A 19,860-nucleotide genomic window follows, 5' to 3' on the forward strand; every position below is an offset into this window, starting at 1 on the left:
ATGTGAAATCAGTTACAGTCTGCATTTTGTTAACTGTAACGTTAGCTACCCTTTGCAAAAGTTTTTACCTTGTACTGTGGTGTCATGTATTTTCATTGCCATACTATTTTTTCATTTGTACTATCTCAATGATAACAATCATTTATTTTTATGGTAATATGTCTGTTCTGATTTTACACTGTCTCAAATTGTACTGTATTTGATAGGAGTTGAGTGGTTACAATCTCAAATGTACAATTATACATTCAACATTTATTGTTTGTCTTCTGATGAAACATCTTTGCAAGCACAGGTATGGATGTCTGGCAATTGTAACATAGTCATATCAAAGATTGATATCACAGTAGTGAAGACACTACTTTCAGAAGGTAAAAAAGTGCTTTCTGCAAAATAACTAGGTAGAAAATGTATCAGTATTATGCAATAATATCTCAGTTGAGAAATTGAGGGTAGAAAATATGATGTGTTGTAGCAGCCAATAAAGGGCTCATTCTCAGTGAAACGTGCAAAATAGAAATTTTTAGATCAACTTATCTTTCAAACACTCAAACACCTTACACCATGTCAGTTGACTAGTAGCTTAATTATCCAGTCATAAAAAACGGCGACATCATTTTGCACATTTCAATGAGAACGAGCCAGAGATATCAGTGTGGAATATATAAAATACAGATTGAATCTAACTTTAGGTAGGTGCAGTGATGACAAGGTAATAAAATCTGTGTCTTCCTCTGATCTTTGTGCAGTGTTCACTCATGTGTGGGTATCAGTGGGTGGGTTCATGGTTGTGAGTGAGTGAGTTAGTGAGTGCGTGAGTGAGTGAGTGAGTGAGTGAGTGAGTGAGCAAGTGGATGGTTAGGTGGGTTTGATGAGAGTGAGTGGTTGGTTGGTTGAGTTTGGGGTAAGTGGATGTCACTGATTTAATCGAAAATATAATGTTACGACCTACTTTGAGTAGTCTCTACCAGACTCCGGGTTGCTGGAAAACCATAGAAATGGAGCAAATAGAGGAGTAAGCCGGGCAGAGAAGTATAGCTGCAAAATTCTACAGACTTCGCTGTTCCCTAGCCGGCTATACTTCTCTTAAACTATCCAAATACCAAAAATCATGACGTTACGTCAATCCCCTCTTGAGTTATTCCCTTTTAAAGTCTGACACTAAATTAGTCCCTGCAGTTCCAAAACAAGCCGCTAGGCGACCCAAACCTACATCACTTACTCTCAACAGCTACTACTCTCTACTACTCAAAAATCATAACCACACTATGTTCAGAACTCGAGATTTCAAACCCGGAACCCGCTGCAGTAACTATTAAACAAGCCGCTAGGGAGCCCAAAATCTAATCGTTTCCAGGTCTCATCAAGACCTCAGGGGCCTACATACGAAATATCAATACAATCCATCCGTTCACGAGTTATGCTGGTATTCTACAAACATAGGCTACTACAGGCAAGGAGGTTGAAAAAAAAAACTTTTTGAAAGACTTTATCGTACATCGACTTTAAAAAGGAAATCAAGAGGCCTGGGCAGGAAACTTTATTTTTGATATGTAAAAAGCTTTATGTGGTTGCGTGGAAAGCGTGTTTATGTCCTAATATTATATTGTAAAGTCTTGCGAGCGGATGTCTAACGTTAATGGCACAAAGTTTAATACTTAGTTATTATCTGCAAAATGTTTGAAAGTTTTAAAAACTTTTATCCGTCTATCAGTAGCAAGTGTAATTTTGACACCCCTAGAGGACAACTCGGATGGCATGGCCCGTCTCACAAAGGCTGCTGGGATACCATTTTAGGCCCAAGATGGCGTATTTGGGTGTCCATCAAAGGAGTCTGTTTTGGTTGGCGACAGTTTTGGCGTTTAGCAGTAGCACTGGTGAGTCCTTGTACCACATGTCTTCTGTTATGTATTCTTGTGGTTGTAACCGAACATTCTGTGACAGTAGACTGTCGTCCATGGCTGCGTTTTAGCGGCAGTTTTGTGCAAGTCGCGCGCTGCACAGGGAGGGATTAGTGTAAGCGATACCTTAAGTCTCGCCCATCGCTCAAATCTGTCAAAACTTTCGGCCAGAAATCTTCCATTTCGCGACCAGGGGCCATATTATCACGTCTTTCGTGCTCAAAAACCATTTAAACGTGTATACCCGATGCTGTGGACATAGTCGGTAGTGGCAGAATGCTTTTACTTGCTAATTTCCGCACCCGGCCAGGATAATGGGTCTTTTCTTGGTTCCGCCCGTAAACAAAATAAACAACATGTCTTGATTTAAGACGGATGTTGTAGGATTCTTGTCTGACTTTCGCCGAAAACATGACGATAGATCTCAACATGAATTCTTATTTAAAGAAGACGGGAATTTACTTACTCATACAACCCTTTCCTGTAGAATTACCAAGGCCCATACTAGAAATTTCTCCTTCGCTCATTTTCTAAATCATGCCTGCCCCCGAATTTCTTCAAACCATTTTGCAGGTCTCTTTACTGTATGCTATAGTTAGAACAATTAACACCTTAACACTACGTTTAAAGGTTTACCAGAAGTTGACTTATTGATATTTGCATCTGCCGATTAGCATTGCTGAGTATTTCTGTCCCATTATTTATTATTACTGCAGCAATGCAGTCAGTGTTCTCATGGTCTGATAATGCATGGGTAATAGTATCATATATAAAGACGTTAGTGTGTGCTTTATAGAACTATTACTATATGGGATGGGAAGAATATAAATGCTTGCTTCAATGATGACATGAAAAGATACCTAATGTGAATGAATCTTATTTTCTAAAATTTCTTTTAGATGGAGAAGAGAACACAACATGGCCATTGCCAACGGTCCCGGTGCCGACCAGATGTAAGCCAATCGAGTTTGAGTGTGCCAACGGGCTGTGCATCCCCGGCAGCCGGTACTGTGACAGCTGGAACGACTGTCTGGATGGTTCGGATGAAAGAAATTGCCGTAAGCTTAACTTGAGATCTCCTCTGTGTGGGGATAGTCACAGTGTGTCGTGTATTCAGGGGCTTGACAAATGTTGCAAGAATCGCATGAGGCTCGTTCTCATTTAAATGTCGAAATGGTGTTGCCTGACTTTACGGCTTGATATGGAGAAAATTACAGACAACATCACTGGTTCCTTCATCTTTCCATAACCCTTGTAATGTCTTACAAAAGATGCACAACAACATTCGTATTGGTTGATGGCTTAGACGGTTATTATAGCCACTGATCGGATTTCACACCCTAAAAAATGGCTGTCGCCTGAGAAGAAACGAAGAATTCAAATAGTAGCCAAAAATGTAACAATTCAGTTCCCAGAATAATTGTTCGGCAGGTGAAACCAGCTACCAAGGCCCTCTGCACGATCACGTCAGATTGCTCCTGTCAATGATCTTGGAGGCTGTGTGAGGTGGTTTATGTCTGTCGCCAGATTCTGTAACAAACGTTACTACCACGAGTACGATGGTTGCCACGGTTTTATTATCCATGTATAAGACTAGAAATGACCGTTTTTGTGACGCTGCACAGTTTTTCTGGCTTCCTAAAGAAACAAGAAAGGGTTGTTGACTGTTATTTGTATCCCACCTTGCTTAACAAAATGTTGTACAGAAATGACTGTAACAAACGTTACCATTGTTCGATGCTATCTAAGCTTTCTATTTGACTTGGTGTAAAAAAGGTACCCACTTTTCAAATGTCCCTTGGGACATCCACGTATACCTAAATGATGTCGTCAATAAGGTAAGTCCTTTAGAAGAAAATAGGGTAAAGTTTACTATTGTAACAAACGTTACCAGTAACGTTTGTTACCTGCCCTGTAATGTATTACCAATGGGACCGAAAATAATAAGTTGCCATTTTTTGGCTATGGTTAAAAGAGGAATTTTCCTAAACAACCAGGTAGTTTTCACTGAAAATAAAGCCGATTTATTTTTCGACCAAAAAAATGCCATTTTCGACATTTCAATGAGAACGAGTGATGAACGTGTGTGATCTGAAATTCGAAGCAAGGTTATGTATCTTCAGTTACAGTTCGTGGACACGTGGACATGCTCTGGGCTACAAAGAGACTTAATACTAGTAGTGACTACAATTTACAAACTGAGTTTATGTTCAGAAGGGGTTATGCAGGCAAACTCTCCAAGTCATTTGTTTTTTTGGTTAGCCTTTGACCTTCTTTTCACTTGTTTTATTGCTTAAGACACTTTATGACCAATGAACCTCCTGTCAAAAATGAAATGGGCTAAACTGGGCTAGAATGTATGACCATTACACTAACAGTGTATAATCACACATTTCCTCCTCCACAGCTCGACCACCCACCACACAGTGCTCACGGCTGCAGTTTCCCTGCAATGACGGACATTGTATCATCCTGCGCTTCCGCTGTAACGGCTTTGAAGACTGTCCGGATGGGAGCGATGAGATTAACTGTCGTAAGTTGGTGAAGATGGCCTTGGTTGGTGATAATAATCCAATCAATTTACATGTAAAGTTAAACCATTGGGCAAATAAGGAAGATTTATTGAAAAGGTATGTTCAGGGTATTGCGACAAAACCTGAGCCTCAAAAATTGTAAATTCAATTCCTCTCTTTGGGTGTGGGTTGCAGGCTGTTGCTGTGTTCTGGATTCTATATCACAATAGACATACAAAGAAGACATATTCAAACAGTTATGAATTTTCAATGGAAAGGTCACTGCAAGAATAAAGCTACCACAAAAGTTTCTAGATTTATTGTATATGTAGGTCAAAGAAGACTTCTTTTTTGTAATTTTATTATCAGAAAACCATGTACAACATAATTAGAAGGCTTTATTGTAGTTTCCTGTGTTAATGCACTTCTCTGTCCACACAGCGCTCTACCCTATGGTGTGCCTGAACCCACTGTTCCGCTGTGAAAATGGAAGGTGCATCGACAAGAGCTTTGTGTGTGATGGGAAGGACAACTGTAAGGACCTGAGTGATGAGGTGCACTGTGATGTCCCCTCAGGTAAGGCTGTCTGTACCACACCATGAAGACTGGTCTTGCAGTGGCTCAGTGTATCAGATATACATATATATGCAAAGTCAAACGGCTATGTGCTGCTGCACCCATGCTGAAAGTGAAAGAAAGCCACCTATATCCATGGAAAGCTGAAGTAAAGCTTCATGAAAGAAAATGGCAAATTTCCTTTTTTTAATTTAGGCAATGACACTACTACTTGCTTATAAAAGCATTACATTTGAAATGGTTTTGTTTGTCAATTATTAATTTTTCATGTGCTTTCTTGCCCTTACATGCTAACATTGAAATAAGTTTGAGGGCTCTGGTATATCCAGGTCAAACAAGAAACTTTTTTCATGCCAATCATCCCAGGCTCCCCCCAGAACAGTGGCCCCAGTAGTACGTCCCACCTCCTGTACCATGATGCTCGGTACCAGGCCGCGACCTACACCATCATCGGCTGCACAGTTGCGTTCGTCGCAGTGGTGGTGTGTTTCGTCATCACTGTCCACCGGATCAAGCGGAGACAGGAGGCCCTGCGTGCGCCGCCCCGCCAGCGACAGGATATCGCCAGGGACTACAGGAGAGGACTATTTCCCTCACAGAACCAGGTAGAGTTATCTCCACAATGACCAAGTAAAAAATTGTTTTCTTCAGGAACATTACAGATTTTGTTTATGAAATTTTTGGACCATAGATTAATGGGAGCAACCATTAGTTCATAGATTTATTTCAGTTACAGTTTTTGACAGCTGTCTGATGATTGATGTAAAGCTCCTTAAAACTTATAGCTGAGATGTCTGTAGCTTAGAACTGGTGAAATCACTTAAACATTGTTTCCTCATGCATGTAAATGAAATGTCTGTCTGCAGATGCCGTACTTCATCGAGAGCAGTGGATACAGGAGAGCCGCAGGTAACTACCTGGTGACGTACAACATCAACAACGGGGTGCAGATCATATCCAACGGGCTGGTCAAGCCTTACGATGCACCACCCAAGTACTCCGACATCGTGGGGGAACTAGCGGAGGAGTCTCCAGACTCTCCAGGATCACCACCTCCCCCCTACAGCGAAGTGGAGCAGCCCTTGCTGATGAGACTGGATGCTGGGGAACACCAGGAGGGAGAGGCTGGCGGAAACCTGCAGGTTCTCCTGGTCTCTGGGAGGGGGGATAGAGACTTTACTGTGACCCCGGGTCAAAGTGGAGAGGTTGTATGTCAAAGGACAGAGGAAGCAGTACCAATGTTAGCAGAGGAAGGAAGGGAAGGAGAGTCAAATGTGGGTGTCAGGACAACAGACAGCAGTGGTAGCGCTATGACAGTGAGATCGGAAGAGCCATCTAGTGATCAGCATGGGGACTGCATCAGAAGAACCCAGTCTGAGCCAGAGGGTGTTACCGAAGTTCAGTGAAAGAGTTTTCATTATATTCTCACATTTTGTGTTGTCTCAAAGATGAGTATTCATCTCGGAAAAGAAATATTAGAGGCACAGGAACAATCTGGCTAATCACAGATTCTAACATGGACGTTTGTGCCAACTCTGTGCCTGGTAGCTTCCATACAGCTTAAAAAGTGCTGTACAAGTCTTAGCAGAAAATATAAGCAGAAACAAGAGGTCTGATTGAAGACAGCAAGAGCATGCAGCAAAGTGAGGGCAACAATTAAAAGTGATGTTAAGTTTTTGTGAAAGAGTACTAAAACTAAGGCAAGTTTGTACTTTTAGACTGGCTAAGTATTAACCATGACAGTCACTGTTCAAGTGCAACCTTAACAGAATTTGGTTGGTTAAGCTTCACACTGTGGACTACAGCAATGTAAGTGTTGAGAACACTTAGAAAACATATTGCAATACAAGAGTCTATGCTGTCATAGAAACTTAACTAGAATGGCAGAGATGTTTTGAACATTATGATCACTTGTTTGTAGCATTGAACAATCATCAAATAGTGTGGATACTCCCTGTACAGTTCCCATGTTTGTACAGTTATGAAGAAGATTTTTGGTGTATATTTTCTATATCATACTGTTGCAAAGCTAATGTTGGCATTCTACATAAGCATACTTACATACATTCCACTTATTATGCCATTAATGTTGGCAAGAAAAGGCTGTTCCAGAAATTGATTGGTTTGACATGCCCTTGTCAGCTGTGCTTATCAGAAACAGCACCAGAACTTTATTGTGCTTAACTTAATGCGTAACATTTGCATATGAAACATTTGTTGCCTTCTCTTATTTAAACATTGTAAATTGACTGCCATAAGCAATAGTTTGTTAACGTCAGTCAAAGAGATGTCAAATTTCCATTTAGTGGTACGTACCAAGTCACCTCAATATCTGTGAGATGCATTTGCTTGGTTTGTAAAACAATAATAACATGATTTATGTGCAGTCCATTATGCAACATTGCTTAGCCAGGCCTTTGCTTAGTAGAACCAGTGTTGACTTACAATCAATGTAAGTTGTATCCTGTAATCTTCTTAATGCCATGTTCAGACAGATGTATGTTTGATGTTTAGCTATTTAGATGTATTAGACAAGAGCTATTGTTATATGACGAATATAACCTGTTAGCCATATATTTTCATATTATTTTTGTACCATCACGTGATTATATCTTACCTGCATCATAACTTGTATGGGGTAGTAGTAGGGGGAGAGTGTAGTGACTCATTGTACCTATACCACCAATGTATGCTGTACAGAGTAGGGCAGCTATATGTATGTCAGAAGGATTATCATGTTGTTAGACAAAAGGGACAATAAAAGTACACGGCTATTTGTATCTGGAATTGGATCTGATCCTGGCATGTGTAAGGGGAATTTCAACTCATTTTCCCAAGTTATGACAGTTGGTTGATTTGGTCTGATCCCACCATTAATTTGCAGTCATGTTTTGAAAACATTTGGTACAGCCACTGTTCAGGGTTGTCCATAGATCCACCAGTGGTACAGCCATTGTTCAAGGTTGTCCATAGATCCACCAGTGGTACAGCCATTGTTCAAGTTTGTCCATAGATACACCATTGGAACAGCCACTGTTCAAGGTTGTCCATAGATACACCAGTGGTACAGCTGCTGTTAAAGGTTGTCCATAGATACACCAGTGGTACAGCTGCTGTTAAAGGTTGTCCATAGATACACCAGTGGTACAGCCACTATTCAGGGTTGTCCATAGATACACCAGTGGTACAGTCATTGTTCAAGGTTGTCCATAGATACACCAGTGGTACAGCTGCTGTTAAAGGTTGTCCATAGATACACCAGTGGTACAGCTGCTGTTAAAGGTTGTCCATAGATACACCAGTGGTACAGCCACTATTCAGGGTTGTCCATAGATACACCAGTGGTACAGCCATTGTTCAGGGTTGTCCATAGATACACCAGTGGTACAGCTGCTGCAAAGTGCCCGAGTCTGCATCTGAAAGGTACAACAATAGTTCATCGTGCTGGAGGTTAACTTTACCTTCTTATCTTACAGGTCATGTAATAACAGGCATGTCTACAATGATATTGATAGTGCATATGACTTAGTCATGCAACTGTTTTTTGTTTTTTTCAACTTAAATCTAATACATTAGTTACTGTAAATGCAGAAATGTTAGCGGTGGATTAATGTTTGCGGTTTTCGTAGTGACTACTTCCCCGTGAACTTAAACCACCGCGAACATTTTTCTATTATGGTATTAGACTGCAGTCTATGGTGTTACCGCGAATTTAAATCTACTGCGAAAAGTCCCTTTTCCCGCTACCGCGAAATTAAATCCCCGCGAACTTAAATGCATTTACAGTATTCTGACAGTTTATTCTGGTGACTTTGGAGAAGATTGATGGATGTCACTTAAAACATCAAGAAATCTTAAGTTATCCAGTTGTAGAGACTAATTTGCCAAAAGAAGGCAAGTATATTATTTTCAGCTTTTGATATAGACCTCTCCCTCACCTTGCAGGTTGAGTTTTTGCAACAGTTGTGTCACCCTCTCCTTATCTGCTAACACATCAGTAAGTGTTGTTGGGAGCAGACATGGCAGGGTAGTGTTGAAGTGCAGCGTGATGTTGTTGTGGAAGGTGGCATACACCAGACAGGGGACATTCTTTCCTGGCGCCACTGCATACAGACCTGATGGAAAAAATTGTCAAACAATTGACTGGTGTGTCAACTGTGGGCCCAGGATCATAAGACCCTCTCTCTGTGCCAAGATGTAATTTCAGAAGTAGATGAACTGAAGTACTCATTGATGAAGACTAACAAAAGGTCTGCTTTTTCCCAAATGCTTTAAAATGCGTCTTATAATTGGCTAACTGCCACTGCAGGCCTGCCAAACTGCTATGTTAGTCCAAAAGGCAGGTATACTGGTTGTCCAGTGCAGATGATATAAAGACAAACTGCCAATGTTAGCCAATGCCTCTCTCCATGATGCAGAAGCGCCCCCTACCTGCACAGAAGGCATTGACAGGCTGGTCGAACTGGAAGCGGACCATGTTGCGCAAGTGGTCCATGATGTACGTCTGTCCGTCCCACCCACAGGCCACGATCTCGTCTTTTCCATCCATCTGTGTGGGAAAAAGAGGTTCCTGTCATTGTATATCAAGTCTTGTAACAGCATTATTTCAAATGGTAGTTATGTTTTGTATGATGTCAGCTTTTAGATCATTTCCTTCTGCCTGTGTTCCTCTATTAAAGAGGACTTCTCTGGTATCATAACACATTTCCTTGCCCCACTAGCTTTACAAGAAAATACATGTCTTGGAGAGGAAAGGCCACACAAAAGCAACTCGAAATTGTAAGCTGTGAACAAGATATCCAAAAACGTTATCAGACATCATTGTACATGTACATACACAAACAAACTTAAGAGATAAAATGCGTATTTCTTGACATTGTGTCAATCATCCTTATTCACTACTCACCGTGACATCCAGTTTTGTAAGAGAGAACAGGTGGTGGTCCACCTGAAGTGACCAAACAATCTCCTCCCCCTGACCCAGCATCAAGGTACCTGAATAAAACAAACAAACAGTTGCCAAATTCTGCCTGACTTTGTGAGTCAAAAGAAGGATCGGTATACTTGTCAGTGTTTTGAATTTTTTTTAAAAATAATCTGTGATGACTTTGCTTCTTTTCTATTGAATTCTTTGGTAAGCAATATCAATTTTGGGTACATAGAAGATACAACACGGGATATTCATAATATTATTAAGAAAGAAAATATGGATTTGGTCATTTAGAAAGGCCAACAGGATGGAACGTTAGTAAGTGTAAGTAAGTAACCACCTACCATCAAGGGTGCACATGGCATACAGCCCCCGCCCTGGGCAGTCACCTGCATCATCTGAGGGCCCTACAAACAAATCAATAAACAACAACAAAAGGTATCTCTGAACAATCATTACAATTCGAACAAACTTCTGTGGGTAAGGCTGAGTGTGTGGAAAGTGTGGATCTGCATTTTATATACTGTATAGGGATTTCTGACATTTGCAATAATGGGCTATTTTTCCTTGTTGAATGACCACTCTCTGTAGTGCTGTATGTAACGCTAGTTCACCTTTATTCGCGGGGAAACCTATATCCGTTGTATTTAAATCCAGGCTACTTAGGGGTATCAAGTTGACGGACAGTACGTACTTTCCAACTGCAATGAATATTTTGAAGAAAACAAGAAATCTTTTTAAAAAAGCTGTGCCTTGCCGCGTATTTTATGTTATTTTGGTAAGTTAGACTAGATTCTACGCTTAAAAATCCCGAATTCCACATGTCGCCCCCCTCCCCCTCATTATCATAATTTATGTCAGATGAATTATTGGCACATTAAACAGGTTTTGTAAAACTTTTTGACCCACAATGAATATGCATTATTTTTTATTACAAACTAAGTTCCTTCTGATGCGATTTGTGATATATATTTATATAAACATGGTGAGTTAAAGCGTAGATTTATTACGCTGGACCACATACAGTAACATGCGTCTAGAAGAGCGTTTTAATACTCGTCTGGAATGTACCATTGTCTAACTAAGCCATGAAACTCGGCACGTTGATCACTTCATTGTGACAATGTGTTTTTGCCCGTATGTGGTTCGAAAGTCGGTCGAACTCTGGGCTTTGATGAGTTGATCTATTGGTTTGAAAGTCGGTTGAACTCTGGGCTTATTGAGTTGATCTAATGGTTTGCAAGTCGGTTGAACTCTGGGCTTTAATGAGTTGATCTAAAACTGCAGAATCTAGTTGCAGCATTGTGGTTTACTTCTGCCCCCCGCCCATTGCGTTGACTGGGCTGAGAGGGGCAGAGGTGGTTCATCCATTGTGGGGCGTTCGCCCTGTTTCGCATCTGCAAAATCTAGTTGCAGCATTGTAGTTTCTGCTGTCCCCCGCCCATTATATAGACTGGGCTGAGAGGGGGCAGAGGTCATCCATTGTAGGACGCTGCTCTGTTTTGCATTTCAAGGGTTGAGACAGACAGTGGTGTCCATTTTGTCTGAGTGGAAATTTCCACTTGGGCTTGCTCCTTGGCAAATTTAGCAATTTAGTTTGAGAACCAGTAGCGCCCGGAGAGGCTGCCTAGTCTATTGGTTCGTACTTGGTTGTTCTTTAAGCGTGTCAGTTTGGTTACACGCCTTCAGTTACGTTACGTTTTCAACCCTTGCTGCCCGTGGAGGCTGTCTGATTTACAGGTAGTGTTTTTCAGGGTCTCTGGCAGCTCTGTCTGCTCATATTTTGGTTCCTTTTTAGTTTTATTTGGTTCTAGTTAAAGCTGCATTATGAAGCGTCCTCTTTCAATAAAAGTTGCCGTGTACCGTGATCGGTTAACGTATGAACAAGTGTTTACTTTGCTGAGCGAGGTTTCGGCTCCCATGAGCAGCATTCAGGCTGTTCAGTCTCTGGGACCAAACTCATTCGACGTGTCATTTTCCTCGGTACACGAGCGTACATTGTATGCGGGGAAACTGTCTGGTTTAGACGCCGTGGATGTGTCATCTTACGCGGCGGCGGAGATAATTGTCACGGCCACAAGAATTCCGTATGAGCTCGATGACAACTATGTCAGGAACTGGTTAAATCAATACTGTGCCGTCATCACGTCCCGTATGGTAACATACCGGGACAGACCGACCATCAAAAATGGGAACCGGCAATACAAAGTAGTTTTAAAGCCGGGATGCAATATCCCATCAGCATGGAAAATGTATGACGGGAGGATGGTTTTCTTTAGGTATGTGGGGCAGCCCCGTACCTGCTTGAGATGCAACCAGGAAGGGCATGAGTCGGCAAATTGTGCAGTAACATTTTGCAACAAATGCCAGTCCATTGGGCATTTGGCCATGGATTGTACCAACGATGTTGTGTGCCTCAGTTGCAGGGCAGAGGGACATACGGCTCGCCGTTGTCCCCTGTCCTTCGCAAACAGGATTAAGATGGGAGCCAGTTGGGCTAAGAGCCAAGAGCTCCCGGCAGGTGTGAGTCAGGTCCGTGAACACCATGATGGAGGGGTTCCTCAGGCTGCAAATAAGCCTGATCGGTCGGAACTGGCCCATGTTTCTGACGCAGAGTCTGGTGTATCTGATCCTGTTTCGCCTCCAGGTCACCCTGGCAGTGTGGACCCGGGTACTTCTTCGGCTGTGAAGTCGGATGTTTCTTCTCCGGTCGCGGAGTCGGAGGCTTCTCCTCCGGTCGCGGTGGTTGAGCCGTCTGAGGACGTGCTGTCGGAGGCCGCTCCTTCGCTGACCAAGTTTTCTCCGGTCGCGGTGGTTGAGCCGTCTGAGGACTTGCTGTCGGGGGCCGCTCCTTCTCTGACCAAGTTTTCTCCGGTCGCGGTGGTTGAGCCGTCTGAGGACGTGCTGTCGGAGGCCGCTCCTTCTCTGGCCAAGCCTGGCCTTTCTTCCTCTTCTAGCGAGCAGGTACCCTCAACATCTGCTGCTCTGGTACCGGCCCCTCGCGCCCGGTCCCAGAGAAGGAGGCGTAAGGCGGCCAGTCCAATCCGACCTGTTACTCGTCGGTACATGTGTCAGGGTTGTGAGTTGGATTACACAATCACTCTGGAGGTGGTGTCTTGTCATCAGTGCAAGGCAGACATAACTCCAGAATCTGCTCTCCTTGCTTTCTGTGAGGGCCCAGTTTGTCAAAGCGATAATCGCCTCTTTCTTTGTCAGAGCTGCCATGATGGCAACTCTGATATTGCTGACAAAGATTCCAGGAAAAGGTGTAGGGGCGATTCCAGTGAGGGATCTGCCTCTGCAAAGACTTTGTCGAAAGGAAAAAAGATTCGTAAGGAGCCGGATTCCGACTCCAGTCTTGTTATCGAGGAGTTTCCCTCGGAGAGTCTTCGTTCTGTGGACGGTAACGAGTCTGACTCTACTGTTGGCTCCAGAAGCCTCATCATTGATGAGGATACTTCGGATGCCTCTCAGGCTCCAAGTCCCGATTTGGTAGCAAAGGCGAGAGCCATTGTCATCTCCTCTGACTTGTACAAGAATAAGGCTGTCTTTGTGTGCAACCAGTTTATTTCTCATGGTTGTGACGAACTCTTGCATAGTTTTAGGTCTTTGAAATCCCACCTTGCAAAGGCGCATGGCATCTCCGGGGACGTTGTGCCTTGTAAGGTTGGTAATTGTTCGAGGTTTTTTAAAACCACGATGTTATGTCTCAAGCACCTCTACAATGTCCACCCCCAATTTGTTAACCGAATTGGTGTGGAAGGAATTGATGATCTGTACCACTAATTCCTCACATTCCGATGTTGTTTGACATTCCTTCTCTATGTAGCCTCATGGTTCTTATTGCTACACTCAATGTCTGTGGGCTCCGTAGTCCGCAGAAGAGGAGGCAGGTTTTCGGCTTTTGCCGTCAACATAAATTTGACGTTGTTTGCCTCCAAGAGTGCCATGTTTCGTCAACATCTGAAGCGGTGCTCTGGGAGAAGGAATGGGGAGGCCAAGCGTTTTGGGCATTGGGCTCCTCCCAATCTAGAGGTGTGGGTATTTTACTCTCTCCATCTTTCAATTTTGATGTGGTTAAAAAGTCTTGTGACGATAGTGGGCGTGTTGTCTGTGTCGTCTTGTCCGATGGTGTGCGTAATTTCAAAGTTTGTAACATGTATGCTCCTAACATTTCTGCGGAGCGTACTGGATTTTTTAAAAATTTGTATAAGTTTCTGTCGGGGGCTGAGCCCCTTATTTTGTGCGGTGATTTTAACTGCGTTGAAGATGTTGATATTGATAAGAGGGGCGGGAACCCGGCTCATGGTAGTGGCGGTTCCACCATTTTAAAAGACATTTGCGCCGATTTTAATGTGCATGACTCTTGGAGACATGAGAATCCTTCTAAAAAGGTCTTCACTTGGAGACAGCCGACCAAAGGTATTGCCTGTCGGCTGGACCGATTTTATTCGTCTAAATGCCTCGTCGTTTCAAACTACTGTTTTTTACCCGCATATTTTACAGACCATGACTGTGTGTCCTTGTCAATTTTACCGGATGTGAAGAAGAAGCCTGGCTTGTGGAAATGTAATGTATCGATTTTAAAAAGAGACAAAGTTTTAAATGATTTTAAACTCGCTTTTAACAATTGGAAGACTTTGAAACCAGGTTTTCCTTCTTTGCGAGCCTGGTGGGATGATGTAAAGGCTAGAACTCGCTCTCTCCTGATCAGAATTTCTTGTGAACTGGCTAGGGAGAGACGGGAGTCCATGTTTACCTTGAATAATGAACTTGTCGATCTCACCAACAAGATGAACGACGGGGCCTCTTCGGCGGACATCTTGCGTAGGTATGAATGTACTAAGTCTTCCTTGTCCGAGTTGTCCGCTGAGGAGGCTCGCGGTGCTTTTGTTCGGTCCAGAGTCAAGCAATTTGTCGAGGGGGAAAAATGTACCTCGTATTTTGTAAGCCAGGCCTCTTCCCGAAGTAGGCAGCGACGCATTTCTTCGGTCAGAGATTCTACTGGACGTATTGTCCAAGATGACGAGGAGATTTTAGATGTTTTTAAGCTATTTTATGAAGACCTTTTTAGTGCTGAGCCTATTGATAAGTGTGAGGCGAATAACCTTTGTAACAATTTAGAAGGGTCTTTGGATCCTGATGAAGTCTCTTCATTAGAAGGTCCTCTTTCATTGGATGAGCTTTGGGCTGCATTGCGCAGTATGGAGAATAATAAGTCCCCTGGCAGTGACGGTCTCCCGAAGGAATTTTATGTCGCTTTCTGGGACGTCATTGCCGGGGATCTCCTCTCAGTTTATGAGGAAGTTTTTTCGTCTGGCGAGCTCTCTCAGAGCCAGAGTTTTGGTGTTATTACTCTCCTTCCAAAAAAAGGGGACCCTCTGGACCCGAAGAACCGTCGCCCAATCTCTTTGTTAAATTGCGATTATAAGATTCTTGCAAAGGTTCTTAACAATAGGCTTAAGATGGTTGCCGCCTCGGTCATCAGTCCTGACCAGACATGCGGTATACCAGGCCGGTCGATACAATGTAACCTACTTTTGATGAGAGATATCGTTACATATGTTAATATGAATAACTTTGACTGTGCGATCATTTCTCTGGATCAGGCCAAGGCCTTTGATAGAGTGAATATTGATTTTCTTCACTTGACTCTTGCGAAGATGGGTTTTGGCCCGGTTTTTCGCAAATGGGTTGCTATATTGTACCACAACATTACCAGTGCTGTTTCCGTCAATGGGTCGCTATCATCTTCTTTTTCTCTCTCAAGAGGTGTTCGGCAGGGGTGCCCTATGTCACCCCTGCTGTACGCAATTTCTTTGGAGCCATTTGCCGCTACAGTAAGGGCCGACGCTGCGATTCACGGCCTCAGGTTGCCTGGTGGCCGTGAAGTTAAGATCTCGCAGTATGCGGACGATAACTCGGCTATTGTTACAACCGATGAGTCGATCCGCCGGCTCTTTGCTGTTATTGACATGTATAACAGAGGTTCCGGGTCTCTTTTAAATCTTGACAAATGTATGGGTCTCTGGCTAGGTAGTTGGAGGAAAAGACTCGATTGTCCGAAGAATTTTAAATGGACATCTGTATCCATACGTTTATTGGGAGGTACTTTTGGAAGTGTTAATATGCCTTTAGTCAACTGGAGGGAGAGGCAAGCTAAGTTTGAAGCGGTTCTGCGAAAGTGGGACAGCTTCTCTTTATCCTTCGCTGGCAAGGTTGTCGTCGTTAATAACCTTGCTTTCTCTACTTTGTGGTATATTGCTCCTGTATTTTCTCCTCCCGAGTCAGTCGTCAAGGACATTACGAGAGCCGTCTTTAAGTTTTTCTGGAGTTCTCGTGCAGAAATGGTCTCTAGACAGACAGTTATGCTACCTTTGGACAAAGGTGGATGGGATCTCATTGATTTTGGAGTGAAGGCCAATTGTTTTTATTGTCGGCCGTTTACCAATATTCTTGACCGGCCGGATCTTCCATGGGTCCAGTTGGCAAAATATTGGCTGGGTTTTTTTGCCCGTCGTTTTGAACCATCGTCGTGGTCTAACAGTTCCCCCCACTCTCCTGAGGCTCCACCTCACTATTCTTTGATGCGGAAGCTCACCTTGGAATTTGTTAATGCTTCTGCTTCGAAGACTTGGGACAAGATATGCACCGTGCAGTCTTTGTACAAAGCTGCCATTTTAGCTCGTTCTCATACCCCTTCCGCTTGTTTTTTAGAGCGGGGTGTTGATTGGTCGCTTGTTTTTTCAACGGTGCATAACACTCTCCTTGAGAATAACCTAAAGGAGCTTTCCTGGAAGGTCGCACATGGGGCTCTCAAAACCAACTACTTGACTTGTTCGATTTGGCACAGAACTCCTTCCCCTCTTTGTCCGAGGAGAAACTGTAGAGCTACGGAGACCGTTACCCATGCCATCTGGTCTTGTGGCGAGGTGCTCCTGACCTGGACTTGGGTCGAAGGATTCATTAGGCGATGGGTGGTCTCTAGTTTTCGTGTTTCTCGCGCGGTCGCTCTCTATGGTGTTATGTCGTCTACCCTGAAGAAGTGTAAGAGAGATGTCTGCACCTACATTTTGGCCGTCGCTCGGTCTAAGATTTGGTGGTCCAGGTGTCAGGCTCTCTTTGACAATAATTTCGTATTTCACATTGAGCTGGTGTCTCTAATCAAGGAGGCTCTTAGGTTTAAACTCAAGATGGAGTTTGTTCGACTTGGTTCTGAAAGTTTCTTGGCTGAGTGGTGCCAATCTGTTAGATGGGCAAGTGTGCGGACGGGAGTTTTGGTTCTACGTTTTTAGAAGTCCTTGTCGTAGTAGTCTTTGTTTGGTGCTACAGTCTGTCTTTGCTATTGGTGGATTGTCTGTTAGATGTTCAGTGTGTGTGCTCAGTCCTTCACTATGGTGTTCCCCTTCTACTCTCTAGTCCTCTTTATAATTTCCAGTTTGCTTTGATGTGTCGTTTCTTGGCAGAAGGTTGGGCGGGTGCAAGTCTGCCTCGGGTGGAATGGCACATCATTTTTCTTTGTTTCCATTCATGAGTTGTTTCTTCTTATATTATGATGGTTTTCAGTTTGGTCTCTGTCTGTATTACTAAAACTGTTTGTATACCCAAAATAACAAAGGGCCTTTGGAAGGGGCTTTGGAAGGGCTGGGTTAAAAGGTCCGTCCATTGATCCATGGAAAAAAGCTGGCGTAAAGCCTTGCCTGGCGGCAAGGCAAAAAGCCACTTGAAACCACCGTCTATTGACTTGATATGCCTAAATACCGTTTTTAGATACAACGGATATAGGTTACCCCGCGAATAAAAGTGAGCTAGCGTTAGGTCTTTATATACCAAACAGCCTCTGCAGGCAGACTCTTCTTGAGATTGTACCTGTTGCCAAGTTTCCAATGATCTCTGTTGACACATCGGGGTTCCTGGCCCGGGAGGACACCAGGGGGTGGAAGATCACAGTCTCACCACTGAAACAGAAACAGTCATGGATACTTCAATAGGCCAGGTCTTTGTGGATTGATTTTGTAATCCCAAAATAAAAATTATCATTTCCTAAAAAAACTTATGCCACTGCAAAATTATGCCACTAACACAGATCATGATGTCAATGGATTTTGTAATGCCAAAATAAGCACAATTTCCTATAATCATTAATCAAAAGAAATTAGTTCAATACTATGAGAAAAAATCTGCAAAATATGAGAAAGTCTGCGGAACAGATTTATTGAAAAAGAAATATTTTTGTAAACCTTGCTTGTTGCCTTTCCTCCTCCTCCTCCTCATCTTCATTATTCTCTTTGTCGCCCCCCTCCCCCTTCCCAGTGTCCTTCATGAGCAGTGTGGTGTACGTACAGCCTGGCTGGGAGGCTAACAGCTCTGTCTGGCCGTCTACTCCTGTGGTCACAACTATGGAACCAACCTGGAAATACACGCCCAACATTAGTCTATCTGTGGTAGATCTATGATCTCTAGAACTTAAATGCTCATGGTAGTTATGACCACATTTTAGGTCAGACTTAGTGTGTATATGGGTTAAGGGCTGATTTAGTGGGCCCTGTTACACTTCAAGGCTTAAGAGGTAGCTTAACAGTTGGTTCCGATGAAGGTTAGACATCCAGGTAATATATGCCAAAGAGGTGCTTATCTGATACGTCAAAGAGGTGCTTACCTGGCCAACCAACTCCCATGTCTGAAGCAGCACAAATTTACCACTCAGCACATCTTGGCCCTGCATGAAAGGGAAAAGATTAGAAGAAAAATAAATCACATTCATTGCTTATTTTTCTATCATTGCTTGTTCAGATAATTTGTATAATTGATCATTAAGTATGTAACATTTACATAATTAATGATCAGTTCTTCAGTTGTTTTGATTTCTACAGCCATTACAGAAAAACAAGCTGAAATGCGTATCACCTTGCATGGACTGATATACGGCAATACCTATGATCTTTTACTTATTCAGTACATGTAACACATAGAACGTAAAAATAACTCACTGTGGTGGCTGATGTACTTTCCACCCAGCTGTAAGCACGGACCACACGGTCTGTGTACCCAATTACTATCTCGTTCTTCCCATCTTTATCTGTGGACATGATAAGAGGGGTTACTTCACATTCAAGTCATTGCGAGGAGTTCACAGTACACTTCAAATGCACAGGACTTCAAATGCAAAATTCTTAGCCCAATGTCCAGCCATTGAGAAGCAGGCCTCTAATCTATACAAGGCTGGACATCAGAGTCTTCAGACTACAAACTTTTCAAACTATGCAAAACAAACAATGATAGTCCTGATATTTACCTTAATAATAATATGAATGTCACTTAAGGAACATTTGTGATTGTATAGCCAGTATTACTGCCCTTTGACATAACACACCATGGACCTGCTGTATTCTATCTAACTTCTAAGTTGACATTACAGAAATGTGACATTTTTGTAATCCTAAGTTGAAGAAAAATTGTACAGCAATGGTGTCTTGGACAAAAGTAAAGGTCCTTCACACATAGTATACTTGACATGGCCCTACCAATATCAGCTATGACAATAGCTTGCCCATTAGCAGCTAACAGTTGTTGATAGACAGGTGTCATTTCTTCTGGCCCTCCTTTCGCCTGTGCCACAGTTGCCTCCTTGTCCTTTTCATCATCTTTGTTCTGCACAAACAGATATCAAGTGCAACATTAACTAGATACACGCTTCTATTTCAAACATACAGTGAATTGTCTTGTCTCTTGGTCAAATACATTGTCTTGTGTGATTAAATGGATATCATCACAATTTGCTGGAATGTATTCACAAAAAGCAGCCATTTTGAAAAGCAGTGCAGTTCACCTACATTACTTCCAGTCCTGAAGTCAAGCCCTATGGTACATGTGTACAAGTAGAGACCATCTGCTGATAATGTGTTACTTAGTACCTGTTTCTCATCATGATATGACTGCTATC

The 19,860-nt window shown here is 42.8% G+C and overlaps 2 protein-coding genes across 3 annotated transcripts in view; one reads left to right on the forward strand and one right to left on the reverse strand.

The window, feature by feature from the left end:
* Positions 1-1,735: 1,735 nt before the first annotated feature.
* LOC118412984 (low-density lipoprotein receptor class A domain-containing protein 3-like) lies at positions 1,736-7,761 on the forward strand. Its single transcript, XM_035816078.1, has 6 exons — positions 1,736-1,874; positions 2,798-2,956; positions 4,306-4,431; positions 4,853-4,987; positions 5,354-5,592; positions 5,854-7,761. Exons 1-6 carry the CDS (start codon positions 1,751-1,753, stop codon positions 6,391-6,393), a joined length of 1,323 nt encoding a protein of 440 aa, XP_035671971.1. The 5' UTR covers positions 1,736-1,750; the 3' UTR covers positions 6,394-7,761.
* The window catches only part of LOC118412983 (KICSTOR complex protein ITFG2-like), a 15,014-nt gene continuing 2,378 nt past the window's right edge, over positions 7,225-19,860 (reverse strand). For both annotated transcript variants that reach the window (XM_035816077.1, XM_035816076.1), the window contains exons 6-14: positions 18,908-18,996; positions 18,577-18,636; positions 18,158-18,327; positions 17,787-17,875; positions 10,262-10,324; positions 9,894-9,982; positions 9,419-9,536; positions 8,926-9,102; positions 7,225-8,403 (exon numbers count right to left, since the gene is read on the reverse strand). In XM_035816077.1, coding sequence (XP_035671970.1) covers positions 8,345-8,403; positions 8,926-9,102; positions 9,419-9,536; positions 9,894-9,982; positions 10,262-10,324; positions 17,787-17,875; positions 18,158-18,327; positions 18,577-18,636; positions 18,908-18,996 — 914 coding nt within the window. In that variant the 3' untranslated portion in view covers positions 7,225-8,344. The remainder of the gene's footprint in view (positions 8,404-8,925; positions 9,103-9,418; positions 9,537-9,893; positions 9,983-10,261; positions 10,325-17,786; positions 17,876-18,157; positions 18,328-18,576; positions 18,637-18,907; positions 18,997-19,860) is intronic.

The sequence above is a fragment of the Branchiostoma floridae genome, chromosome 4, assembly GCF_000003815.2.
Source record: "Branchiostoma floridae strain S238N-H82 chromosome 4, Bfl_VNyyK, whole genome shotgun sequence".
NCBI lineage: Eukaryota > Metazoa > Chordata > Leptocardii > Amphioxiformes > Branchiostomatidae > Branchiostoma > Branchiostoma floridae.

What these genes read in the sequence shown, in the direction of transcription:
- LOC118412984 (XM_035816078.1), top strand. Translation starts at nt 1,751, where the DNA reads ATGGCATGGCCCGTCTCACAAAGGCTGCTGGGATACCATTTTAGGCCC. An exon ending in GGCGTTTAGCAGTAGCACTG is followed by an intron (nt 1,875 to 2,797) that starts GTGAGTCCTTGT and finishes AATTTCTTTTAG; the next exon opens with ATGGAGAAGAGAACACAACA. An exon ending in GCACTGTGATGTCCCCTCAG is followed by an intron (nt 4,988 to 5,353) that starts GTAAGGCTGTCT and finishes CAATCATCCCAG; the next exon opens with GCTCCCCCCAGAACAGTGGC.